Source organism: Gopherus flavomarginatus, chromosome 2 (assembly GCF_025201925.1).
Source record: "Gopherus flavomarginatus isolate rGopFla2 chromosome 2, rGopFla2.mat.asm, whole genome shotgun sequence".
In the NCBI taxonomy this organism is placed as follows: domain Eukaryota; kingdom Metazoa; phylum Chordata; order Testudines; family Testudinidae; genus Gopherus; species Gopherus flavomarginatus.
Genome location: NC_066618.1, coordinates 262316879 through 262343964, shown reverse-complemented (window position 1 = coordinate 262343964; position 27086 = coordinate 262316879). Strand labels below are relative to the sequence as shown.

The 27086-nt window shown below is 39.9% G+C and overlaps 1 protein-coding gene across 3 annotated transcripts; it reads left to right on the top strand.

The window, feature by feature from the left end:
- The first annotated feature begins 2971 nt into the window (after positions 1-2971).
- On the top strand, positions 2972-26496 carry PABPC1 (poly(A) binding protein cytoplasmic 1). Of its 3 annotated transcripts, none has more exons than XM_050940930.1 (15): positions 2972-3607; positions 10041-10234; positions 10332-10447; positions 12297-12427; positions 14691-14785; positions 16825-16962; positions 17061-17156; positions 18135-18407; positions 18701-18791; positions 19243-19353; positions 20645-20799; positions 21561-21645; positions 22359-22489; positions 22621-22716; positions 26058-26496. In XM_050940930.1, the coding sequence occupies exons 1-14, from the start codon at positions 3415-3417 to the stop codon at positions 22711-22713; spliced, it is 1902 nt and encodes a 633-aa protein (XP_050796887.1). In that variant the 5' UTR covers positions 2972-3414; the 3' UTR covers positions 22714-22716; positions 26058-26496. The 3 variants fall into 3 exon arrangements, with proteins under 3 accessions (XP_050796887.1, XP_050796886.1, XP_050796885.1); XM_050940929.1 differs by having other exon boundaries at positions 12297-12436; positions 26062-26496; XM_050940928.1 differs by having other exon boundaries at positions 12297-12436.
- The last annotated feature ends 590 nt before the right edge of the window (positions 26497-27086 follow it).

Genomic DNA, 27086 nt, shown 5'->3' with positions numbered 1-27086 from the left:
AGTAAAAGCAATAGACTAATCATATAGAACAACTAGAGCAGAAACGGATGTCTTGCCTACACTAGAAAGGTTTGCCAGTATTGCTACGCATACATCTTATCCTGCCAAAGTTCTTTTGCTGGTATAGCTTATATTACACCAATCCTCAAAAGGACTTTTTGCCAGTATAACTGCATCTACATAGGGCTTTTGCTGGCATAGCTATGTCAATCAGAAGTGTCATCCCCCCTCCCACACACACACTGTTGTTAACCAACATAGCTGTAACAGCAAAATTTAAGTGTTAACCAAGCCTTAATGTGATACAACAGAATGATAAAGTCCAGCAGTAAAACTGAAAGACTCAATAATATGAAATCCAACCTACCTGGAACACAGATTCTCAACCAGTAAAACTGATATCTGGAGAATGAGGCAAAAGCCCATGATTTGATTAAAAACCAATCTACCTTTAAATTTTTAAAACAATAGCTACAGGCATTATTAAAATAGAATCCAAAGTAAAATTCAATTTATTCTGAATAGATTTATTAGGTACCAAGATGGGGGCAAAATAGTTTAGCAAAACCAGCTAGTACTTATTCTCAGTTTTTAGACTGGACGATATTATCAATAATTTGCTAGCATTAGGATATCACATAAAACAACTTAATCTGTAGTCCCATGCAAAGGGAAAATAACTTCTCCTCCTTAAACAGGCACTTATGAACAAAAATGATGAGGTAGGCTGCTGTATACTGCAAATCTTTGAACAAGATGTAGTGGAGAACTGTAAATCCAAAGTGCTCTACACTTGGGTCTAGAACCACAAAACGACTTAGGCACCTAAAGTGGCAGTTCAGTGCCTAAATGCAATGTTCCACTGTGTATAAATAATTGAATATGCACTGGAACAGGGAGGAATATGGATCTCCAACACATTCCAGGTGAATGCTCTAACCACTGAGCTTAAAGTTATGAGAAGGCACTGCCACCTCTTCCGGTATTTCTTGAAAAATAAAAAATTAAAAAACAGCTCAGGCACCTAGCTCCAGGAGAGGTTTCATGACTATGAATTCATGTGGAAATAGGTGCCTAACTCCCTCTGAGGGGCAGAGTTCAGATCCCAACCCTTTCCTCATAATTTCCTATTGGCTGGCTGAAGCAGGTCTCTGCTCAGCTTGCTGACTTTAGTGGGAAACTTTTTTAGAGGCCTCTCTCTCCATGCATTATATAAAGATCCTGGGTGCCTAATTCAGGACTGTGGATTTCACTAGGTAGTAAAGTGCTACAATTCTGAGCGTTGCAAAGCTTAAATCACCAGCTCTAGCCCTGGGTGCATAAAGTTAGATGCCTAAAGATGTGGTCTATTTTTTAGTGATGGGAGCTGCAAATGCCTTAAAAAAAAAATCAGGCCACCTACTTAAGGACCCAACTTAAAAGCACTTAAAATTGAAGAAAAATTGCCTAAGGTTGTAGCACAGTTGCCAATTTTCACGTGATAAATAAGCACCCCCAACTTTCACAATAAGCCAAAAATCAAGCAAATCTCATTTCAAAACAAGGCGAAAACAAGCCAATCCCTAAGAACCCCAACACTCTCTATGTGACTAGATCCCCCTGGCATGCAGTCTGGCACTGTACTGGGCCTGCTGTGCACCCCTGAATTTCTCCCCCCCTTGCCCATGCTTGCCGATCACATAGCTCTAAATCTCCCCACTGTTTCCACTTGTTACTGTGTTTTTAGCTGCTTTTGAATGTAGTTTATTTACCTACTCCTAATTTCCCGTGTTATCAATTGCGTAGTTTCCACAAGGGTGCTGTATAATCAATCCTGCTTGACTAGCAGCTCGATCTAGGTCAGGAGTCCGAGAACTGCAGCCTTGCAGGTTGAATGTAGGCAGAAGCAGGGCATGGCCAAACTCTAGCCCAGGGTGGGTCAGGGGAGGGGGAGGGTCTCTGCCTGCAAAGGCCAGTTTGAGCCGAACGCCGTCGCAAGGCGTTACCGCCCAGCCTGATGGCGCCATGGGAACACACGCAGACAAGGCAGCGGCAGGCAAACGTCACCAGCCAGAGCCGTGTACCCCAGGCCGGGGAAAGAGGGCGACGAAGCCCCCCTGGGCAGCCTTGTCCTTCACCAGACGGGAAGGCAGCGCAGCTCGTCCCCGCGCCCCGGAGCAGAATGGGGATAGAGATGCGGCCGAGCAGCACAGGCCGGCACCAGATCACCCAGGTGCTCCCACAGTGCAACTCCCTCAGCCGCGCACACAACCCCTCCTCCCGCCTAGGCGGCTGAGAGAACAGCACCACCCCTACGTGAAACGGTTCTCTCATGGGGCGCGCGCGGGAGAAGGGCACGAGCCACACCTCAGCACAAGCCTCCTACCCAGAGCGGAGACAGACCCCGCACATGCGCACTAGGATCTTCCGCCTCACACCACACGCGACCCGAGCGCTCAGTCCTGTCACGGCGCGTGCGCGGTCAGTATCTTCCTGACCTCCCCTGCTGTGCAATACATATACACACACACACTTACTTACTTCTCTAGCGCATGCGCTCTCTTCTGTCTCTAGCACTATGCACGCGTTCTCGAGATCCTTAGCCAATACCCGTATCCAGACAGCTTGACTTTCAGCGGCGCACGCGCTTTACGTCTCATCAGTCGTCACACTTCTCTATTGCGCATGCGCTTTCTAGCTAGTTCGTTCTCCCTTTGCATGTGTACGGTCGTCCCCGCGGCTGTCACTTAGCGCATGCGCTCTCGTCCACTTCCCCTTCCCCCTCGGCTTTCTCCTGCGTTCAATCTGTTGTCCGCTCCTTCTTCGGCGCATGCGGCTTTCCCTAACTCGCCCTGTTGCACTCAAGCGCTGTGCGCGTTTCCAGTGTCCTGTGCTGGCGCCTGCGCTTTGCGTGCGGTCGGTGCGTGGCGTACAGTACGGTGGGGGCGGGCGGGGGCGGGGCGGGTATATATAGAGCGCGGCCGGGGCGGCGGCCTCCCCCTTGTCCCCCGGCCGCTGTCGGTGCTGTGTGCGCAGTGCGTGTGCTCCGGCCCCCCGGACACGCCGGCCCGGCCCCGCCGCACCATTTATTACTAAAAATACTTAAAAAATCCAAAAAAAATCCAAAAATCCTGAAAAACCCATAAAAATCCCCCCGAAACCGGCCGGTTTGATATAAAATAACCCGGTGAAGCGAAGCCCCGGACCCGGCACAGCCGAGAGGAGACACTGAGCGAGCCTGACCCCCGCCTAGACCAGGAGCAGCCGAGACCTCCGCCAGGGTCGGCCCCGAGCGACCCGGGCCTTCCCCGCCGAGAATCCGCCTCCCGGAGCCGTTAAGTTTCGAATCTTCCACTCGCCCTTCACGGAACCCCGAGGCCGCCGCGGCCTCCTTGCGTCAGTGTGACCCCTTCCCCTGCTGGAGACGGCGGCAGGATGAACCCCAGCGCCCCCAGCTACCCCATGGCCTCCCTGTACGTGGGGGACCTGCACCCCGACGTCACCGAGGCCATGCTCTACGAGAAGTTCAGCCCCGCCGGGCCCATCCTCTCCATCCGCGTCTGCCGGGACATGATCACCCGCAGGTCTCTGGGCTACGCCTATGTCAACTTCCAGCAACCCGCCGACGGTGAGCACCCGTGGGGGGCAGTAGGGCAGACCCACACTGTGAGACGAGAGGGTCGGAACCGGGAGAGTGCTCCCTCCCCCCCCCTCCGCAGCACCCTTGGGTGGCTGGTGCTGTGTTCCCCTTGCAGAGCCCTGAAACCTCTCTCCGGCCTCTCCCTGGGAGGGGGCAGGGGTTCCTCGCCTCCCGGTATTTCCCCAGCTGGAAGTTGGGGTGCGGGGTTTTGGGACATGAGCAAAACTTGGCGCGGTGCTTGGGGAAGTTTGTGCGTTGGAGCCGCCGCTACTGCTCGGTGACATGCGGCCTGGGGCTGTGTCTGCGCCTCGTGGCGCGGGGGAGGCGCTTACTAGGGAACCGAAAGCAAATGCGAACCCATCAAACTCGAGAGACGGGCCTCGCCTCCCGAAGGCCTCCTGTCTCCGGGAAGAGCATTCGATGCCTCGCCGAGTTGTAACCGCCGGCCCAGCCGGCTCTGCTCAAAACTAGTTTCGACCTAGCTGCAGCGACTCCCTGGTTTCCGGAACCTGGGCTCCTGCAAGTATCGGTGGTCACCAGGAGGGGAGTGTCCAGGTATTTCTCCGGAGGTTAATACGCTGAGTACACGGAGGGAACTGTAATTAAAGCCTGTTTGAAGGAAATGCCACAACAATTAGCACCTTCACTGTTGCCCTAAGAATTGGGTGCGTAGGCATGACGTGGTGAAGTGGTAAAAGGTGGAAGTGTCGGGCCATTGTGAAATAACCTAGCACTCAGATATGAAGTCACATAATGTCCATGGAAGTGGATGGGTGTAAAAAAAAAAAAGTTAAAGCTTTATAAGCAGGTGCGTGCAGCAAAATGTAGGGTTTTACTTTTGAAAAAATGTAGAGTTGAACATCTATAGTCTGTGTCATCTAGCAATCTTGCTTTTGGTACTTAATTTGTCCACGGTACATTCCTCAATGTGTACTGTTGAGTTGTAAGAGCTTGCATTACAGTGTTCGTGCAGCTATAAGTTAGGTTAAAGCAAGGCAAGACAAATTATTTTTATGCAGTTCACAAATAATCTGTAAACAGAGCTTCCGGGTGAACCTTGGCATACAAGGCCTTCCTTTGGAATTATATTTTGAAGACTCCATCTGACCAATTTGAAATTGAATGACTCACTGATTATGCAATGTCATTATCTCAAATGACTTTGATTAAAACACAATTTGCCAAATACCAAAATATGTATTTTTAGAAATGTTAAGGAGTCTGCACCAGTTAATTTCCGAACTGTTCAGGCATATGCATTAACTGGTGTTTGAAATTAGTTTTCCTATGTATATGTTATGGCCAAATTTCTGAGTCTGGTTTGCTGACATCTATATATATTAAATTGACTGTCTATATGGATGGTAGATATGGTCTCTTCAGCCTATTTAACAATTCTCTCTCACTGTAGAGAGCTTTTAATTTAATTTGACTAATATTTCAGAATGAGAGCATTTAAATGCTTATTTTTAACATAAATTTGTCTGGTTTTAAATTGACAAAGGCCTACAACCCAGACAGCTCTCACAAAGGAAAAGGGTGGGTTGGGACTGAACCAGTCAGTACTTTGATGTGGTAACTTCATGATGTGTAAGTATTTTAGGAAGTTGTAGGTGATTCAACATATGCTAGTCGTCTTTCTGATTTTGTATTGAAACATGCCCTTGTATATTACAAGGGTTGATTTTATCACTTTACTCACTGGATTGAATAGGTAATTTCATTCTGCTATATGCCTAAATTCTATTTGCAGTTTCAGTTGGATAAGGTGTTTTCTTAATACAGAGTTGTTGGTTCTTCAATACCTGCTGTTTCACCCAGAGGCAGTTGCATTTCAGTAGTGGATAATGATCCTTCCATATAGTTAGTGTCATTTAAATTTGTAAATTATTTTGAGATCCTTTGGGATGGAAGGCTGTATACACACAACTAAGTCTTTTTCAAAAGTACAACTCTTTTGGTTGAAAATCTCTCCTTCCACTACAGTCTCATGTTCAAGTGACAGCAATGTTCAAAATGTATCCAAACTGTATCTAGTGAATTAAACCTTGCAATATTTTTTTTAAATTAACAAGTTTTGCAAATGCCATCAAAAGCTATATTTGTGGAAGAATTTTGCAGATAATCCTGTAAAGGCCTAAAAACTGAGTTGAATCTGAAATATCATCCTTGACTCCTACTTAATTCAAAATTCAAATTAAAACTAGTTATCTGCCTTTTCTCAATCTAGGCTTAATTCTCATCTATTTAACATATCTTATTTTTGTTTTATTGACTATTAGTAACTTGTTAAGAGGTCTTTGAAATTCTTGTTTCACATATAGAGTACCACTAATCCGGGACACTCAAACTCTCTTCAAACACTAATTATGTCTGATGACACCCTTGTGAGGTATGCAAGTATCTCCACTTAATTCTGATTTATCTGATGAGAGTGAGTCAGTGTCAGTCAGAGCTAGGACACAGGTATCTTGTCTAATCCCTGTATACTAGAGAGAATTATGGGCAAATAGCGTCTCAAACAGCAGCTTTTTTTCAGACGATTTCTAGTTTAAATAATGTTTGCAGCATTTTGTTTAGTGTACTAAAATATATTTCTGTATCTGTTTAGCAGTACCAGTCCTGGTATTATGGGATATGTTCCATGCAGAGTCTCTATAAAGTGACAAAGTGCAGTCACTTCTGAAGCTGACTGTCCGGTTCCCAACTAAAATGGGAACTAATGACTCATTCAATAGACGCTTAAGCAGAATCAGCAGAAGTATAACTTGGGTAAACTCAGGAGGTGTGGCCATTTTGTAATAAGTTAACTATTTAATCTATTTGTCTCTTACAAACTAATGCACAGTCCTTTATGGAAAAGAAGCTGAAGTATGTTGGATGCAGTCAGTTTTATTAGTTATAACTTTACAGATGTGTAAATAGGCCAGTGACTGATTGGGATATCTAGTTTGAGGTTAAAGTGTATTCAGTCCTCATTTTATGCCAAGTGACTATAGCTTTACAGATGGAAAAGGAATTGAAACTTTTTCTCTATACAAAGGTTATTGTTGAAGAATTGCTGTGAATTCAGTGCTTAGGAAAGGTGCCAAATTGGCAGCCATAGACGCTGATGACACGTATTTATCCAGACCAGGTATATCATGGGCAACCGTAGTTCAGATTTTTTGTGCTGGCCTTGTCTATGTGGGAAAGTTGTGCCAACCTTAAAGATGGTCATTAACTTATTGTAGTTAATATGTTTGTAAAAGGGTAGTTTGGACTCACCCTGGAACAAATGTTTAGGGAATGTGTCCTGGAACACTGTCCTTTACAAACAATTAATGTATATGCACAAGTCCTTAAGTGTTACTGGAAACAAATAGTGAACTCATTTTTGGCTCCTCTTCTAAGACTGCCAATGATGATTCTAATTATCTCCAGTTGTGGTAACTGAGACTTTTACTGATCCTCCAATTCATTGCACTTGGCCACTGTTTCGATGCTAAAAACTTCTGATTTTTATTAGCCTCGGATGAGACTCCATTTCTCACTACTGATCACCCAAATTGTCCATCCTTCCCTACTCCATGTTCAGAATTAAATTTGTGTGTATATTGCATTCGTTTATTCAGTGGGAGAATAAACTTTCATTTTGTACAGTTTTAATTTTTATCCAGTTTAACAATTTTAATAGTGTCTTATGCAACCTGATATTTTCTCCAGAGCAAATACTCTTCTCATTTTATTCTCCTTCCACTTTATAACTGATACAGTTATATGTGAATATAGGGATAACGTGTCTGTTTGGATGAGAGTTTAAGTGGAACCAATTTTCCATCAATTTCTTTCAAGTAGTAGACCCCCATCAGTTGTATGTACCTACTTACTTTCTGCAGAGCAGTAATCTTTCAACACAAAGACATTTCCAGTTTAATGTGAAAATCTGAAAATAAGATAGAAGTAACAGAGGTATGTGCATTATCAAAACAGGCAGTGATCAGGATATAAAGATTTTCCTTGGGCTATGATATGCATTTGTTTAGCTAGAAATGAGATGGCAATTCAAAAATGCATAAAATATTAGTAATTTAGGCAGCACTCATCTTGTTAGAAATAATTTTAAGTAGATTTTTAAATGGAAATTGGCAGTAAATTCTACAACTCCTTATACATTTGACCCTTCTTCCACTTAGAAAAAATGGTTAAATGACATTACTATTTTTAAAAGAACAGCTTACTAATACAGTACAGTATTTTGATTTTCCATTAACATTTTCCTATTATAACACTAAAATGATTCAGTCTCCTTACATTGTGAAAAGGACAGGCTCCGTTTTGCTTATAATTTGTCAATTCTGTTCTTTTCATAGAAGTCGTGTTATCTTTGTGGATGACTATAACAGTAAAGAATGCTCTGTAAAAAGCTTACGGGCTCATAGGTTAGAAGGGATAATTCCATATCTGATGTTTTTCTTTTGAAAGTGAGCAACATTTTAGTCCTGATAATTAGCTTTTTATTTGTATCAAAGCTTTTTCTGATTTGGTTGCTGCTTACATCGCATCACTTTCTCTATAGTACCATTGGTTGAGGCTTCAGGCATCTACTGAGGCTCTGCTTTGATCTCCCTCTCTGGACTTATACGAAGAAATAAACACTGAAAGAAGCTGGTCCACCATAATTTAGTACCATCGCTACTTCTTGCTTAAATAACTTGTCACTCTTTTCATATATATACCTGTGATTTTTAGTCATGTTATTGCTAGGAATTACCATCCCATGGACATTGAGGATTACTTTTAAAAGATGGAAATGTCAAATATAGTGACATCAGAAATCCTACTCTTCTAAAAAAAGTTGGCCGTGGACGTCTGCTGGAGTGGTTAAAAACTAACTTACATTATTTCATATTATATGTAGTGTTGTAGCTATGTTGGTCCCAAGATACTAGACCAGGGATCGGCAACCTCTGGCACGCGGCTTGCTAGGATGAGCACCCTGGTGGGCCAGGCCAGTTTGTTTACCTGCCACGTCGGTAGGTTCAGCAGACGGCAACTCCCACTGGCCGCGGTTTGCTGTCCCAAGCCAATGGAGGCAGCAGGAAGCGGCACGGGCAAGGAATATCCTGGCCACAGCTTCCTGCCACCCCATTGGCCTAGGACGATGAACCGTGGCCAGTGGGAGCCGCGGTCCGCCAAACCTGCAGATGCGGAAGGTAAACAAACTGGCCCGGCCCGCCAGGGTACTTACCCTGGCGAGCCATGTGCCAGAGGTTGCTGACCCCTGTATTAGACAGACAAGGTGGGTGGGTAATATCTTTTTGGATCATCTTCTGTTGCTATGTGAGACAAGCTCTTGCATGTTCACGGAAGTGTTCCAGTCTGGGAGATGTAGTACATTTGTGTAAACTGTAAGCTTGAAAGCTTGTCTCTCTCCTAACAGAAGTTGGTCCAGTGAAAGATAATGTGTACCCACCTTCTCTCCATTATTTCGTATTGCTGTTTTAATACTTAATACTTTATGCATCTTGCAAATTTTCTAAAAAAAATTATTGCTTTTATCTGTAAAAAGAGTTTGTATATGAAAAGTACGGCAGTGTTTCCGTAAATCTGTTGTTTAGAAGTACAAATAGTATTTCTACACTAATGAGTTAAATGCTTGCTACATGCATTGTTCACTTCTTTCTTTGTATATTTGAAAACAATATAAGCTTGGTTAAACTAATATATCCTAGTCTTGCTTTTTCATCCTCATCCCTCTTGGATCCCCCTTCTGCGCCTCACACCATCTTAGTAAACATGTTGCTCTAAGAGTTGTATTGGACTTATTCAGGAACCTGACTTAGGTCAGATCTACACAAGAAATTGCTGGTAATGTTTGTTAGAGGTACAATTTTTTGCAACTTTTTATATCAATAAGACAACTATATCTACATAAGGGCTATCAGCATAAAAGTGTTTTTGCTGTTATCCGTTCTGCATTACATAAGTTATATCAGTTATATTGGCAAAAGTGCTTTTTTGGTATAAGCTATATCTGCACTAGGAGGGTTTGCTGGTGTAGGTATGCCAGCAAACCTTTTCAAGGGTAGAAAGGTTGCCACTAATTGATATATTGTGTTCCTTGCTCTTCCATACTATATCTTGAGCACAAGGTGTTCACAGTGATCACAGCTCTTGTTAACCCAGGAACAGAGAAAATCCTACCATTCGCAATCCAATCTATGTATTTTTCTCTTTTTGGTAGAATGTAGTTAATTACTTAACTTAAATCTCCGAACAAAAAATTATTTTGGTGATTGAGATGGGAGTATGATAGTCATTATCAAAATCTCTCTAATGTCTTCAAGTTTATCAGGAATTAATGAACTTCAGGTGGAGTTAGTGTGTTGATAAAGATAAATGGTTTAATACTTCCCATTAACTTTAGTGTCTCTTCCAGCTGAACGAGCTTTGGATACCATGAACTTTGATGTCATTAAAGGCAAACCAGTGCGCATCATGTGGTCTCAGCGTGATCCATCTCTACGCAAAAGTGGTGTTGGAAACATCTTCATCAAGAACTTGGACAAATCAATTGATAATAAAGCTTTGTATGATACATTTTCTGCTTTTGGAAACATCCTCTCCTGTAAGGTAAGTGGAAAATAACAAATGTGCCCAGTGATTTGACATTAGAAGCTGCAAAACTGTACTGGGGCTGTTTGACATGTTGTGACATTTTTTCTTATAGGTAGTATGTGATGAAAATGGGTCCAAGGGCTATGGATTTGTACATTTTGAGACACAGGAAGCAGCAGAAAGAGCTATTGAAAAAATGAATGGTATGCTGCTTAATGACCGCAAAGTGTAAGTACATAAACACATACTTTGGGGCTCTCAACAGACTGTAATTCAGCCTAAAGTAGATTACTTCCTGAAGTGTATCTAGAAAAGGCAGATTTTTCTAAATAGGTTGCTAATTTTAAAATGATTAAAAATCTAGTGCAGTTGTTCTGTAAATATATTGATGCATGTGCTGAAGGTAAGAGGAATGTGAATAAAAATTGACATCTTAAAGTCTTTAAAGCTCAATTTATGGTGGTAAAATAATGTTGCAGCTAATGTGTTTACAGCTGAATGTAGTACGGTTGGACACTAGGACCGGTTACTGGTCTTCAGGCCAGAGTAAAAGCCTTTTGATCAGGCTAGAATAAAATTGAATCCATCAAGTATTCAAAACAATACTTATTTTCCACATCAGGTGTTATCAAAAACTGACACAAAAGCTCTTGTTTGACCTCTGGATTCCTGATTCCTAGTCTAATGGAGGTTTGAATGTGTTACACAAAAGGTTCTTAGGACATAGTAATGATCCCTGTTCCAAACCATAGTACTGCTAAAACTTAGCACGTGCGATACAAGTATGGCTGTGTAACAGTCTTTTGGAGGGCAGGCTAAGAATGGTAGTGGCTTGGTAAAATGGGAATAATAGAAACTCAGAATTCTTTTTTTCCTGTTATCTTCATTTATACATAAAGGGGGGAGTGAGGCAGCAGCCAGGGAGAGTCCATATCTTAGAGGTGTGAGGCCCTGCTCTGTAAAAGGTTGCTATGGGAGACTCTTCCAAGTAGTTTTATACCATGATTTTAGCTGAATTGAGGCACTTAATAGATGGTGGTGGTTTTTTAACTAGCCCAGTAGTTCCAGCAGGTTAATCACTGAAAAAACCTGTAAATTAAATAACTAAACATGATTTCATGTATCATAAAAGTTACATTTGCTTCAGGCTTCTATTTAGATCATGGAATCGAAGGACTGGAAGGGACCTCAAGAGATCATCTAGTCCAGTCTTCCGAAGAACATTTTAAAGTAGATTAACAATTTTCCTGACTATCAAAATCTGCAGAGTACCAGGCATCACCAACATTAAAGTCCAAACATAGCTACAAACCAAGTCAAGGCAATGTTAAATTTTGACGACTGAGCCATATCGATTTTGATGTGGGTTTGCCAGTGGGGTAATTTTAGAATATAATTGGAAAGACTAGAAGAATGATTCAGTTTCTATACCAGTCATGTAGCATTTGTGATTGTGCTGAAGTGATTCTGTGGGCCAACAAAAGCTGTGCTAACAGCACATTCCTCCTCTGGTGGTAGGAACTGACCTCACTGTTTTCAATCAGCTGTTGGCATTGGCCAATTCAAGAGCAAGTCAGATCCATACCTTCTTACTAGTAAGGAGGGACACTGATATGAGGCTTCTGTAGAGAAGAGGAAAGTTGGGGGTTTAGTGAAAGTCCCTTGCCTAAAAGTCAGATGGGCTATGGAAACAATATTTGAAGGCTACAAAAAACTTTCAGTATAGCAGAAACCACTATGATAGAGTTTCCCCATTGTCTGATTAATGATGCTGAAAAGTAAGCTTTACACTAATGAAAATTACAATTCTATCAAGTCTTTGGTAAGATTATCACAATTACTCTGATAAAAAGGATTTAAATGGTAAAGAATAGTCTAATTGTCTCTTGTAAAGTTGTATCCTAAGTATTTTATCCGTTGCAGATTTCATGCCTATCATTGATCAATACCGCGTTTAAGAAATAACCCATGGTTGAATATTAGTCTGGCCGTATGCTGATGTATGTAGTCTAGGAAGAACCTTAGACCTGGATAGATTCATTTTAACTCTGTAGTCACTTTGGTTTTCTATAACTAGATTTGTTGGAAGGTTTAAATCCCGTAAAGAACGAGAAGCAGAACTTGGAGCTAGAGCAAAGGAGTTCACGAATGTTTACATCAAGAATTTTGGAGAAGACATGGATGATGAAAGACTTAAGGAACTCTTTGGCAAGTTTGGTAATGTCTTAATTTTCCACATTGTTTGTACAACAGCAAATAGACAAGCTTCAGTTTGCTTGTTAAAACCTTTTAACATTAGGGTTCAGGCCATTGTGCAGAGATAATTAAAATGCATGTATGCTGAACAGTTAGTTTTCAGTTCAGTGTTCAGATCCAGAGAAGTGATTAATATCCACTAAAGAATTTCAATTGTCCAGAGTAGCGCACACAAGAACTTGGCCATCAGAAATGTCCTCATCCAGTTTAAAAACAACAGGAGGACATTATATTTGAATAATACATACGCATTTTGAGGATCTTGGAGTTTCATATGAAATGAGGAAGTGAGCCTTTTAGGTTTGGTATGGCCATTGAATAGTGGATCTTTGAAAGATGTGTAAATGAATGATGCCTTTGTTACATCTCCATTGCCATGCGGGTACCCCTGTGCATTCTTCCTTCTGAGGGTCTTCTATTCCACACAATTGTTTGCTTGGTTTCTGAATTAAGGATGGAAATATAGAAAATTAAGCTTTCGACAATATCAGTGTCAAGATGTTAAATTTAATCTTGCATAGCAATTTTGTTTAATATCTAAAGTCTGTATTGGTGCTGTCATCCATGTCCTAGTAATTCATACTGTATGACATCACTATTGAAGCTAGTGATGTTAAAACCTTTGTAAATGGTTTTTCCAAACATGTTAATACATCTGCCAAGCCATCTTCTACTTACTGACTTGAGTGGTGATATAGGAGGACATTTAGCAAATTATACGGAGGAAAGAGTCTAGTGTATAAAACTTGAAATTCTAGCTCTGATTTATATGGATCATTATGTACTGTTCTAATTCCAGATGTCACATGAAGTATCTTGCTAGTGTTTCAAAAAGTATTTCATAATTAATATGCATGCTTGATGACTAATGTCCTTTTAAAGTTAGTATATGATGCCAGCTATGTCATTTGTGGAAAGGGTGGAGTGAAGTAAATTCCAGGCTCTTGAAGTGCTCTGGTGGGCATAGATTCTCCTGCTTGCAGAAATGGGCAGATGTCTTTTGACCCATTCCCTCCAACCTGTCTTTGTAAGGCTTACAAATTGGCCAAATTTGGTTGGATTTTCATGGGACCTGCAAAAGGCATGTCCTTGACAGAAAGGCCACTCCTATGCCAAATTCAAGTCCTGCTTCAAAGCATAGGGCACTAATACTTTTCAAAGAAAAGGTCACCAGAATTTTTTAATATGGGCTAAACAATGTATTTTCCCCTAACCTTGTTCTCTGAAATGACTGGACTGTTTTGGTTGGAATTTTCTGGAAAAATTGGGCCTTGAGACAGACACCAAGCATGGAAACTTTCAGCCCAAATTGTTGATTTGGCAAAATTTATAAGGAAATGAAAACAATTTTATAATGAGAAGTATCGGGCAAACTTAATAGATGGGGCTACCAGCCCTGCCTATGCATTTGTACAAAGGAAATATATTGAAATTTTGTCATAAAATTTCAGGGTTATGTCAGTTAAGGTAAACTCATCTAGGAAAGCCCCATTTGTTTATGCAGAATCTTGCTGTCAACTTCAGTAAAAAAAAGCACCAAGTGCCTAATGTAAGCTCCTAAATACAAGTGACTTATTTCTCAGGTGCTGAGCTTCAATTGGCATATGTAGGATTTGTGGATGCTCAGTACTTGTGAAAATCAGGCAACTTCTATTTAAATACCAAAATGTAGATTTAGGAGCATAACCTGAGGCAACTGTGACAAAGTTTTGGCCAAGAGACTTAAGTAAACATCACTCATGTAGAAAGTGCTTCTAGGGGCTGAGGATGGCAGCACACCTGGGGCATTCTTTAGGAAAGGAATCTGCTGTACGCTTAGCAACTGGAACATTTCTGGATCAATAGACATTCTGTATAGCATCAGTGATAAGGCAAGCCTTAGTTAGACGCTGAATAATATAAATTAGATTATAATCTCTTCAGGACCGGGACTGTGTCCTTTTGTACTATCAAGCACCTAGCAAACCTGTGGACATTGTAAAACTTAACCAAAAAAAGTGGGGGGGGGGCTTGGAAAATGGATTTTTATGGAAAACCCACATCTTCAAGTGGTATGTAAGATCTCATACCATCATGGTGTTGTGACTGGAACATATTTACTAATTCTGTAGGTTTTTTAGGATTTAACTTCTTGCAGGTAATACTAAGATTTAACTGCCAAACAGACAGGTATATAGAATGTACATATAACATAAATATTGCATACTTTTTTCAGGCCCTGCCTTAAGTGTGAAAGTTATGACCGATGAGAGTGGAAAATCCAAAGGCTTTGGCTTTGTTAGCTTTGAAAGACATGAAGATGCCCAGAAAGTAAGTTTACTCCGGATATTTTTCTTTTAGATGCATCATTCTGGGAGACTAGTAATTTTGAGTCTTGAATACAAACTCTTTTTGCATCCTGTAGATCCTTCCAAATGTGTATTGATTTGATCTTTATGAAAAGATGTGAGGAAACAGGAATGAAATCTGCTACTTTGGCTGATGTAATGGTTTTTTATTCACATTGAGAAGACTTCTGGGTTGGATTTTTGGAGCATATCACTAAGTTTGCTGCTTCCCCAGAAATAGTCCTGTCTAGAAATGATATAATGGCCTTTAAACTATTTAACATTTATATTGTAATATTGCCTAGAGAGCTTAGTGGGGTTTGGGTCTTGTTGTGCTAGGCATTGTGGAAACAGTAAGTAACCCCTGCTCCAAAGAGCTTATGATCTGAAAGACAGGGTACAGCTGGTGGCTATGACAAGTGGGCAGGGAGAGTGCATTGTTTTTTTAAAAATTACTAAGGCTGGAAACTTTACACAACGAAACTGTTCCCTGTATGAATTCAGCCGTATCTACTTGCTTTAGTTAACAGCATATGGTTTGCGCTGCTTTTTATTTCTTTTTGCATTGCAGAGACAACACAGCTATGACAACTGACCTGAGGACTCTATTCCATCTTGTATACATGGACAATTGTTTAAACTATAGTTACTTACACCTTTGTGAAACACACTGAAAAAATAGGACATAATTTGACCTATATAATCTTTATTACTATTGATTTGCAAGACAGAAAGAATGCTGCTTTGAGCGCAGGTTGATGTTACACGGCTGGAAGTTAGAAAGAGCATCTTAGTTTCCCTCAGTTGTCACCAGCTCAAATGTGCACACAGCACATTAGAATAATCCCACCTTATAAATAATAAGTAACATTTAGATTTGCAGATTTTCTTAGTCTGAGTGTACTTAAGCTCTCTTGTGTTCTATATATGTATTACATTCTTATGGAAAATGGTTCACTTTAGTAACTGTAATGCATTTGCACAATGGTAGACAAGTGATTCCAGTATATTGGGTAAATACACATTTAAAAAAGCTTTTAAATTAATAGACATAGACCTGTACTAAAGCTTTCACACTGAAGAGGATACACTATAAATTCAAAATCTTAGTGTCAAGTATTGCCTCTGCTAGAGTGCCCTTACCAATTTAGAATTGATGTTCAATATTGTCCTATTTTGAAAATGTGTGAAAGATGCAGGAGGAAAAAAGGGAAATTGAGTATATGGATGGCACTATCAAATGCACAAAGTGAACAAAATTTGGAAAAGTTTCTCTTAAATCTTTAAGTGACAGTAATTTTACATGTTTAACAGTTGTGGGTAAAATTCAGATGTATGATTTTTGAGCTTATGGCCCTTTAACAATCTTTGCATATGATTCAGAGTATGCCTATACTAGACATGCTATAGGGGCACAAGTGCGCTGCTGTAGTTGTAGATATTGACCCATCTCTGAGAGGTTGTGGCTAGGTTGGCTGAAGAATTCTTCCATCAACCTAGTGGTGTCTACATCATGGGGTAGGTTGGCTTACAGGGTGTGAAATTTTCACAGCCCAGAGTGATGTAGTTAGGTCAACTTAACTTTAATGTAGACTAGCCCTGAGTTAGACAGGGCTATGAACATGTTGTGGGTTTTGGATATGTATTCTCTATGGGCCTTGGTTCTCAGAAAAATTCTTAGAGGATATCTTTAATAGTCTCAAGTGCATTTATCAGTACCGTTGATGAATGTTTACTTCTGTCCCCTTCTGATTTTTCTTTAGTACATATACTGGACAGAAAATACACTTGTACATATCTTATACTTAATGAAATATGATCCAAGAGGTTCTAAAGATGGCTTTTTTCAGTTAACCATATTTTACATCTATTTGTTGTGGCAAAAGGTGGGGAAAACATTTCGTTTTTATTGTTGGAAATTTTATATAACTTATGCTCTTAAACGACTTTAGTCAGTGGCTGAAAAAACATGTTAGGTTTAATATACTGTGAGTATTGGTAACACTTTGTTTATTTATGAAGGCTGTGGATGAGATGAATGGAAAGGAGCTCAATGGAAAGCAAATTTATGTTGGCCGGGCTCAGAAAAAAGTGGAAAGACAAACAGAGCTCAAGCGCAAATTCGAACAAATGAAGCAGGACAGGATCACCAGATACCAGGTTACACTTTTAAATTAAATGAAGACATTTATTTTATTACTAATCTTTTTAAATAAAGCAATTCTGTCTTTTCTAAAGAGGGTAGTTTTATTTTTTAGGGTGTAAACCTTTATGTGAAAAATCTTGATGATGGGATTGATGATGAACGTCTAAGAAAAGAATTCTCCCCATTTGGTACAATCACTAGTGCAAAGGTAAAGTTAACATTTTAGACTTAATTTGTGTTTTGCAACGTCTTGTATGAAAGAAAGTAAGTCATGGTTTGTCACCTAAGAAGTGAGTGGCATTCAGCTTTTTCTCAACTGGCAAAAATAAGATGTGGAGATATCGTACAACCACCCCTACATCCAATCGTCATTAAATTTGAGTACTGATTCTTACTAAAAAAAAATATGGTTTTTAAAAGTGTATTCATGTTGTATTTTTGGATGCAGTGATACATGATAGTTTTAAAAATGCATGCATTATAGGCTGTCTACAGTACCTTATTACTCCTTTGTGTTTCACATTCATGGTCATGAACCACTGCATGAGTATTTATTTCTCTTTTTTTCACAAATTAATAAAAACTCAGATCAGTCAACCATAGAAAAACTCCAGAAATCTCAATTTATATCTGGGATGGATGGACGCTGACATTACTAACAAAAAAATCAAATATTTTTTCAATGCAATAGTTCGTTCATACTGTTCCTCACTAATAGGCCTGAAGTGACTAGTGTTGCGAGAGGATAGACTTATATCCAATAAACCAGCTCTGAAAGAAAAGAACAAAAATCATCCCATGCCATTCATAGTCCTGGCACAGGAGCTGGCAGGTCCATTGTATGCAGAGCAATTTATCAAAAGGGATATTTAAATTATATATTCCTCAATTCAAAGCTGGAACAGATTACTTGAGTCTTAGAAAACTGTAGGTTACATCAGAATTTTGAGATGCTGGCTGTTTGCAGTCAACTAGGTTGGATTTTTTTTCCCTAGCAGAAGGCAGCATTGACAGTGGGTATATTATGTTTCAAAACTAAGCAGTATACATCATATACCTTCTACTTGCAGAAAGTGTGTGTGTGTAAAAAAAAATGCAGAAACCTGGAATCCAATTCTTATCTGTACCAAATTGTGCATCCTGCTCCAGACTGGTTTTAAAAAACTACCTTGTGTTTTTTTGGCAGGTCATGATGGAAGGTGGCCGCAGCAAAGGGTTTGGGTTTGTATGCTTTTCTTCACCAGAAGAAGCAACCAAAGCTGTCACAGAAATGAATGGTAGAATTGTGGCCACTAAACCATTATATGTAGCTCTAGCCCAACGCAAAGAAGAGCGCCAGGCTCACCTCACCAACCAATATATGCAGAGAATGGCAAGTGTGAGAGCAGTACCTAATCCTGTAATCAACCCCTACCAACCAGCACCTCCTTCAGGTTACTTCATGGCAGCTCTCCCACCGGTATGTATAGAAATAATCAATTTCATATTCTATACCATTGATAGAATCTGTTTAGATTTAGCAATAAATTATGACTCAAACATCAAAATCACCAGCTTTATGAATTTAAGTACTGAAGAACCTATGAAAATGTCTAAATGTCTGGATGGAACCATACATTACATTCTCTAAATCAGTATTTTTTCAGATATTTGAATTAAGAACGTTTATAGAAGAAAGTATTTAAAAATGCCTGGGTGGTAGGTGGAATAGGTACATCAAGATTAATAAACAGGTGTCTTATTTTTTGACAGACTCAGAACCGTGCTGCATATTATCCAACTAGCCAACTTGCTCAACTCAGACCAAGTCCTCGCTGGACTGCTCAGGGTGCTAGACCTCATCGTAAGTAGTCTCCTTAACTTTCTAAATAAAGGGGCATTCATTGAATGCTTATTGTCTAGCGAAGGTTAACTATGTGGCACTAAAATAAAAATGTTTGATGGTCATTACATGTAATTGGTAGAAAGGTAATATGCCAGTTCTGGCTCCTGTTTGCAGATGTTTGCCAGGAGACCTAATTTAAAGTTAACTTTTTAAAATATAACTGATGAGATAGTTTTTATATAAAACCACCTAGCTTTTATTAAGCAGCTGTATCACAAATTGTCATTGGGTTAAATTTCAACTCCCCAAAAACTAGACTGCTGACTTTTCCCTTTCTACCCTTATCTATAATACTAGTTAACGTGCCATGTGAGGATGGCAAAGGGAAAAAAAATGACTGACAGTCTTCCATCACCATTCAATATTGTTACATGATACAACTTAAACACTCTCATTGTTTTAAATGCAGCATTCCAGAACATGCCTGGTGCTATCCGCCCAGCAGCACCCAGACCACCATTTAGTACCATGAGGCCAGCTTCTTCACAGGTTCCACGTGTCATGTCAACACAACGTGTTGGTGAGTTTCAGGTTTTAAAAATTGCATATTCCTTCATCAGGCTGCACCAATATCCACCTTTGTTTAGTATGTAACTCATTTGTGGCCACACTTCAGAGATTCTGTTCATGCTGAATAATAATTCAAATATCTTTTCTGAAGCTGAATAGTGCAGAGGAGGCACCCCTTTGCTCTGTATTGTACCTGCCCTTAGCTGACTTGGGGTTTCTAACCTCCTAATGGCCAGTTAACATGTTAGCCCGGCGTGTATAAGGAAGGTTGAGGAGGCGCCTAGCCCTCATAGAACCATCCATTTCTCTTCTGCTTATGGCTATATGGCTATTTCATACTTCTCAGTATTTCCCTCCCAGGTTAGATTGCTGTCCTCCTCCTCCCTCGCTGTGATTTCTCTACCACCTACCCCTCTTCCAGTAAAAACCCTCTCCCTGCTTAGGAATGTGCCCTGTCAAGACTGCACATTTGAGGCTGACCTGTGTCTCTAGGGGAGGCTGCTTGTTTAATCCTTCTCAGTCATAACCTGTATTTTCCAATTATTTTGCAACTATGAGAAGATGTTGCTCAATATATAGATCAACTTAACCCACTAGATTAATATTAACTAGGAGTTCTCAACTTTTTCATGCTGTGGGCCACATCTTAATGATATTGCGTGGGTGGCCTTCCCTTCCCATTTGTATCTGTTCCATTCCTGTGGTAACTACAGCAGTGGATTATGTGGCAGAATAATATTGAGAAAACAACATTTATTTTTAGCTCTTAACATTGTTGCAGATGGGAACAAGGAGTGCCAGTATCACATGACAGTACTGTCTGGAGATCAGCGGCAAGTGGGGACCACTGTTCTATAAAGAAAAGCACAGTCAGAATGTATTAGTCAGCTATATATTAGTAACACATCTAATCATTTAAAGTAATTTTTAGAGTAATTTAATTGGCAAAATGTTTTAATTGAAAAAGAGAATCACCTTTAATTATGACTGGGGTAGAATGAAATTCAAGTAAACATGTTTAATCAAAAGCAGATATTCTCTCCATGGTGCTTTTTTATAGTGTTTAAAGAAAAGCAAATAATTAGCAAAATAATGAGAAAAGAAACATGCTTTTTGGTTCTGAGCCCACAGATTGACCGTTGGTGTTTTTATTTCCTATCATTGCTGTATTCAAATATAATACAATACTAAAATTAGATATTCAGTATAGTTGTAACACTGTGTCAATTCATTAACTTGTACAAAATGTAAGCTTAATGAAAGCTGAATTATTAACATATAAATCATGTTAATCTTTACAGCTAATACGTCAACACAGACAATGGGTCCACGTCCTGCAGCAGCTGCTGCTGCAGCCACTCCTGCTGTACGCACAGTTCCACAGTACAAGTATGCTGCAGGTGTTCGTAATCCTCAGCAACATCTTAACACACAGCCACAGGTTGCTATGCAGCAGGTATGGAGTCTTGGTTTTGGTAGCCAAGTGATGTCTTTGCTGAGGAAACTTTTCTTTTGCCTAATCTGTATCATAACTGTAAAGCATCTGCCTTCACCACTGAGATCATTGAAATCACAGAGTCTGATGTTAAGGCTTTATTTTTCACAATTCTAAAATATATTGGGAACAAAACTTATTTTCTATTGTGATATTACATATTTTTGAGTTTTCTCACCTTATGTGGTTGAGATTTTTTTGTGCTTCTGCATTAGTTTTCCCCCCATTGCGCCAAAATTCAGGTACGAAATTGTGGCACCAAGTTTGCAAGCTTGGAGCTTAAAATAAATCTCAAGCATTCTTAAGGAGGACATGACTCTGTTCTTCTTGTTTTGTACTACCCAAGTGCTTGATGATACATTCTGGGCTTGAGCTTTGCTTAATATATATAAATTATGCTCAGCAAGAGATTGAATCAGCACTAGTGTGCCTTGCAGTATCAGTCATCTTTTATCAGCCTCTTGAAGAAAATTACTCAGCTATAATTTTTTCTGATATTTGACAAATATGCAAGCATGATTGTTATGCTGAAGATTCCCTGTTCTGTTCATGCCCTCTGAAGCACCTGGCATTGGCCGCTGTCAGAAGGCAGGATACTGGGCTAGATGGACCATTGGTCTGACTCAGGATGGCCGTTCTTATGTTCTAAGTCGTGGAGGTATAAAATATGTTAGAATATTCCAGAATTTAACTTTAAAGTACAATGTTTTATTAACTTGCAGCCAGCTGTCCATGTGCAAGGTCAGGAACCCTTGACTGCTTCCATGTTGGCTTCTGCCCCTCCACAAGAACAAAAGCAGATGTTAGGTATGTACATTTGATCCCACTAGCCAATTGTATTAGAGATTAAATAGTTTTCAACTTTTTTAAAATATGTGCTTCTAATCAGTTGTAAAGGACTATTTTGAATCCTCCTGTTGTAGGATACATGGTTGAGTTTTTAAGATGAAAGTATTTGCCCCTTTTCACATTGTAGGATTTGACATCTGACTATAGCACTGCTGTCTATCCTCAGCAGATGTAAAATGGAGAGACATGAATGAAATATCAGACCACTTTAGATTAGGATTAGGCAGTTGATGTATTTTCTATTCCAATAAACCAATGATTTGTTTACCTAATGCAAAAGCCTTAACTAAGTGAGAGCATGGAATGCATAGCAGTGGGGTTGATACTGCTGTAATTTAGGCTTTTAATGGATACTACTTTTCTGCAACAGAGTTAACTTCTGAGTATATGCAAAGCAAAGACTCAGTTGCTGATTACATTAAAGGCTCCTTTAATCTTGTTTTTAATGACTGATACTCTAGTTTTATACAATCATATTCAGGAGTTTTTATTTTTAGCATTCAAGTGGGTAGGATATAATATTTAACCTTTTAATAATTTTGAGGAATTTAGATAAAGTCCATAGATTGCTTAACAGATTTTAGTGCCTATGTTTAGCATTGTTAAAGGCTAAATTAAATTTTAATGACATTGATCACTGTAACCAACGTAGAGTTTTACTCTTTTTCTAGGTGAACGGTTGTTTCCCCTTATTCAAGCTATGCACCCTACTCTGGCGGGTAAAATCACCGGTATGTTGTTGGAGATTGACAACTCTGAACTCCTTCATATGCTTGAGTCTCCTGAGTCTCTTCGTTCGAAGGTAGATAGACTTTTAGCATCTAAGCCCTCCTTTTGATACTACATGTGTATTGTGTGTAATTTAGCTGCTTCACTATCTTAACTTTACTGAAATTAAAGCATTCTTTTGTAACAATTGTTTTATCCTATTAGGTTGATGAAGCTGTAGCTGTACTACAAGCCCACCAAGCTAAAGAGGCTGCTCAGAAAGCAGTTAACAATCCCACTGGGGTTCCAAGTGTTTAATATGTAAGTTTTCCTACAGAATGCATTCTTAATTTTTCTCATCTGACCAGGGTGTTCTACTGGCATTTTATTGTGTATATAGTTAATCAAGAATGTTTTAATATGACCTGCTGTAGCTAAAGTTTCTGTACTCCTAGAAATAAGTTTCTAGTTATAAGCCACTGTTAAATAGACTATCATTAGACAGCTTTGGCAATAATAATTTGGAAAGAAGGGAGGGAATTATATAAAAATATAGCTTTAGTTTAAGTTGACCTATTTACTAGAGCTATTGGGATGCAGGACTTCACTAAAGCTTGTCCCTAATCTGGGAGCTTGTAAACTTGAGACTGCTTAGAGATGGCCTTCTTATTCCTCAAACAAGAGGTATGTGCAGCTATGTGAAGGTTAAATTCTATCATAAATTACTCATATACTTGCTTCAGAATAAAAAGAAACAAGATATTAATACCTGAACATAAATGCAACTGCAAGATTCTGTTGTAAAGCCCTCAATTGGGGGGGAGGAGGGAGAGAAGGCGATTAGAATTGGAATTGTAAAAGGAATATCCCTAATTAGCAATACAGAAGATACTGTCCATAATTGAAATGTAAATGTCCTCAGAAATACTGTTCATTGAGGAATACATCATAAATTAGAACTTCGGAGGAAATCACCACCTCTGACAAATATAAATCGCCATCCATATAATTATTCAAATGGCAGCTTGAGAATTTTGGGGAGGTTTGTTGAGAATGTTCTTTAGGATACACAAACTTGATGAATTTTTTTTTATATAGTATGTGTGGCATTCCCTTTTTTCACTTTCCTTTTTTCAGTAGATATGGAGCTCAGCTATTTATGCTATAGTTTGTGCATAATTGAACACCCCACCCTGCAGAATGCCTGTGAATGCCCGCCAGCGGGGGGACAGAACCATGGGTATGAGGGGAGAGGGGGCACATAGGGTTACCTGCCACTGGGCTTCTCCCTCCTCTCTCCCCCGACTGCCTTTCTGCAAGCACAGAGCTGCCCAGCTGAAGGAGGTTTTCAGCTCAGCTGACTCTGCAGCTGAATGCCACCTCCTGGGTCCTAGTGCCAGTCATGCTCCCCTTCTGTGTGCTTGGGAGCCTTCCTGTTTTCTGTGCAACAGGGCAGGGGGAGGGGAATGAGATCGGGAAGCAAAGGGGATAGGGGAATAACAAGGGGGAAGCAGGAGCCCAGCATGCCCTGTCCCCTTGGCAACAGCTGAGGCTTCCTGTTAAGCAGGTCCATCAAACCTTCATCCTGACAAATCCTACCCCCTACATCTGGACTCTCCCACTGAGCCCCAACCAGCTGCACCGGGACCCTCACCCCATCAAGCCCCAGCATCAGACACCCCCTGCCAAGTCTCATCTCCCCACACCCGGACATGACGCACCTAGACACCCCCTGTTGAGCCCCAACCACCTTCACCTGGATTCCCTGCAGAGTTCCCATTGCCCCTGCACCTGGAACCCCCCAAGAAGCCCCTGTGCATCCAGATCTCCCACTGAACCGCCCACACCCAGATTGCGCCACACAGAAACCTCTTGCTCCTCTACACTTGAACCAAACTGTAAACCCTGTATGTAATGGAAACCACTTCAAGCCTGGGGCTGCTGCAGTAACTCCCAAACCCTTAGTTCCAGTATCTATGCACCTGGTGCAGAGGGGTGGGGTCCCAGGGTGTTTCTGGGGCAGGCCCAGCCCTTGCACTGTGAGGGTTGGGTGCAGCCTCACTGCCAAGTCCCTGTACTGGGGGAGGTGGGGCTTCAGAGTGATCTTCTACCTCAATGTAGCCAGTGGCCTGTGCTCCTCACTACCATGCTGGAACCACATTATTTATTGAGAAAATTTGCAGAATTTTAAAATATGCACATAACTTTTTGCAGAATTCCCTCAGCAGTGACAGTTGTCCAACTAACCGTGTATATAGAATTCACTCTACAGGGTTTTCTTTACATGCTGATTACTTTAATTTTTATATTTTTATATTTCAATTAAAAATTGTCCTCCCCATGAGGTTGCTAAATTTTTTGTCTCCATTTTATAGATGAGAAACTGGGGCAGAAATGTGAAATAACTTGACCAGGTCCAGAAAGGGAACAGAATTGCAGAGTCATGATTACAGTGCAGAAGTCCCATCATTCAATCCAGCGTTTAGTCCAGTTAAACCACATTACCTGACTTTATATATGTTGGGGTAGTGAATAGGCAGGCCACAGGCCAAATCTAAACCACTAATGTTTTTGAACGGATCCTGAAATCTTTTTATTTACATATATATTTTTTTATTTTCTGTGGAGTCTGGATCTTGACTACACCTTGACTAAGACATTTGGACCTTGACAAAAAATAGACTACTCCTGATATAAGTTAACATTTTTGAACAATCTTCACCGGAAATGGCTAGGGATGTGCTTTTTAAAAATGAAAGTTTAAATTCTATATCTAGGTCCCTAAAATGGAGGTTAGGGAATTGAGGAGAGAGAATTTGAAACATCTAGTTTCATCATGATCTGTTATTTTGCAGGAGCAAATACAACAGTTGTACGCTAGTTTCAATATAGTCTCTCTAAACGGCCAATTGTTGCCATTTTTAGTTTGTGCCTAGATGAACAGGGGGAAAATGTGTTCACACTACTTGAAAAGAAAATGTTTTCAATTCTAATTTTGGCCCAAACTCAACATGTACCTGAAGAGAGGATTATTTGGTAATGTTCTCCAGGAAATTTGCTCATATTTAATGTAGGTTGTCTTGGAGCTCTACTTGGGTACCTGATGCATCTTCTCCACTATTAAAGGAGACTCAGATTTGATGTCCAGCAAATTACCATCATTAAAATTACTTGGAAAGATCCTTCACTACTACTATCACAACATTACTTACCAGCATATGTGCTTGCCCATACTGTGATGTTTTTTGGGCTTCATGACACATTACTACTTGGGAATAGTTACTAAATTAGGTGTTCTCCATTGCTGTAATTAAGTGTATGGTAATAGTTGTCTCAGAATGAGGCAGTATAGTCCAGTGCTTAGAGTAGGGAGGACTTGAATTCAAACTATTTATTTGTATTACTGTAGCCCCATAGGCGATGGCCCCATTGTGCTAAGCACTGTACAAAGATAAGAGATCTAGTTTCAACTCTCAATGAGTAGCTATGACCTTTGGAAGAGGCACAACTTCTCTACCTCTTTCCACATCTGTATGTGAACCTGTAATGTTTGTGGCGGTCTTTTAGATCATTATGTAGACGATACTATGAAAATGAAGAATATTACTGTAAGTTACTAATTTTTTCACATTAACAGCTTCTAATACTGTTCTTGTTTACAGAAAGATCCGGGACTTCAAACTAGAACTTCGCTTCACCGAAGAAAAAAAATCTAAACATGGAAAAATGATTAAATATTGAGAAAAACATTGCAAAATATAAAATAAATAAAAAAAGGAAAGGAAACTTTGAAGCTTATGTACAGAGCAAATGCCAGGGCTAGCAAAACTAATGCTGGTCCTAGATTTACCTATTGATTTAAAACAAAAAAAAATAGTAAAATAAAAAATACAAATTAATGTTTTATAAACCCGGGGGAAAAGAATTTTCAGCACAGTACAGAAATTTAAAGCATTCCTTTCTTTAATTTTGTAATTCTTTACTGTGGAAAAGCTCAGAATATCACCACTGTTTTAGTTAACAGCGAGAATTGATAGCTGAGCAAAGAAACGTAATTTGGATTATAAAATTCTTGCTTTAATAAAAATTCCTTAAACACTGTTTTATTTAACTCTTTCCTTTTTCCTCTCATGTTGGTATGCCTCAAACTACATTGGTGTCATTCTAGAGTCTGAGCTGGAATCCCACTCACTATAATACCCTTATGCAGTTTCCAGATCAGATTAACCTACATTTAGCCACCTGTCGCTAATATTATAAACTCAGGTACTAAAACAAGTGAACTGAACAGCTGGATCCACATGTTTTAGTTTTCCATTCCTAGTATGTATTTTCTCTGTCTTCATGAACGTATTTATGTATTTATAAATAAGATATTGAATTACTTCCTGTAGACCACCCTAAAACATGAGCAATTTAAAGTATAGGACTATTGAAATTGGATCTCACTCCCTTGTGCAGCAGGAGAAATTTACCAACTGTTCCCATTTTGTGGAAGGAAACATGATCTCCATGCACCCTTTTGGCTGGCTTTAAGAAGGCTGATTACTCTGAAGGAGTTTTATCCACTGTAGCTGAAGCAAGAACTTGAGTGTGGACCAGTCTAAAGAAGGGAGATTCTCAAAAAAGATACCCCCAGGGATGTGGAAGAATTAATGGGGATTCTGTAATTGACACCTGCAAGTTTCCTC

Bases quoted from the DNA above. Each gene is read 5' to 3' on its own strand.
- PABPC1 (XM_050940929.1), top strand. From the start codon at position 3,415: ATGAACCCCAGCGCCCCCAGCTACCCCATGGCCTCCCTGTACGTGGGG. The intron at 3,608-10,040 runs GTGAGCACCCGT...TGTCTCTTCCAG, and splicing joins CTTCCAGCAACCCGCCGACG to CTGAACGAGCTTTGGATACC. The intron at 17,157-18,134 runs GTAAAGTTAACA...TTTTTTTGGCAG, and splicing joins GTACAATCACTAGTGCAAAG to GTCATGATGGAAGGTGGCCG.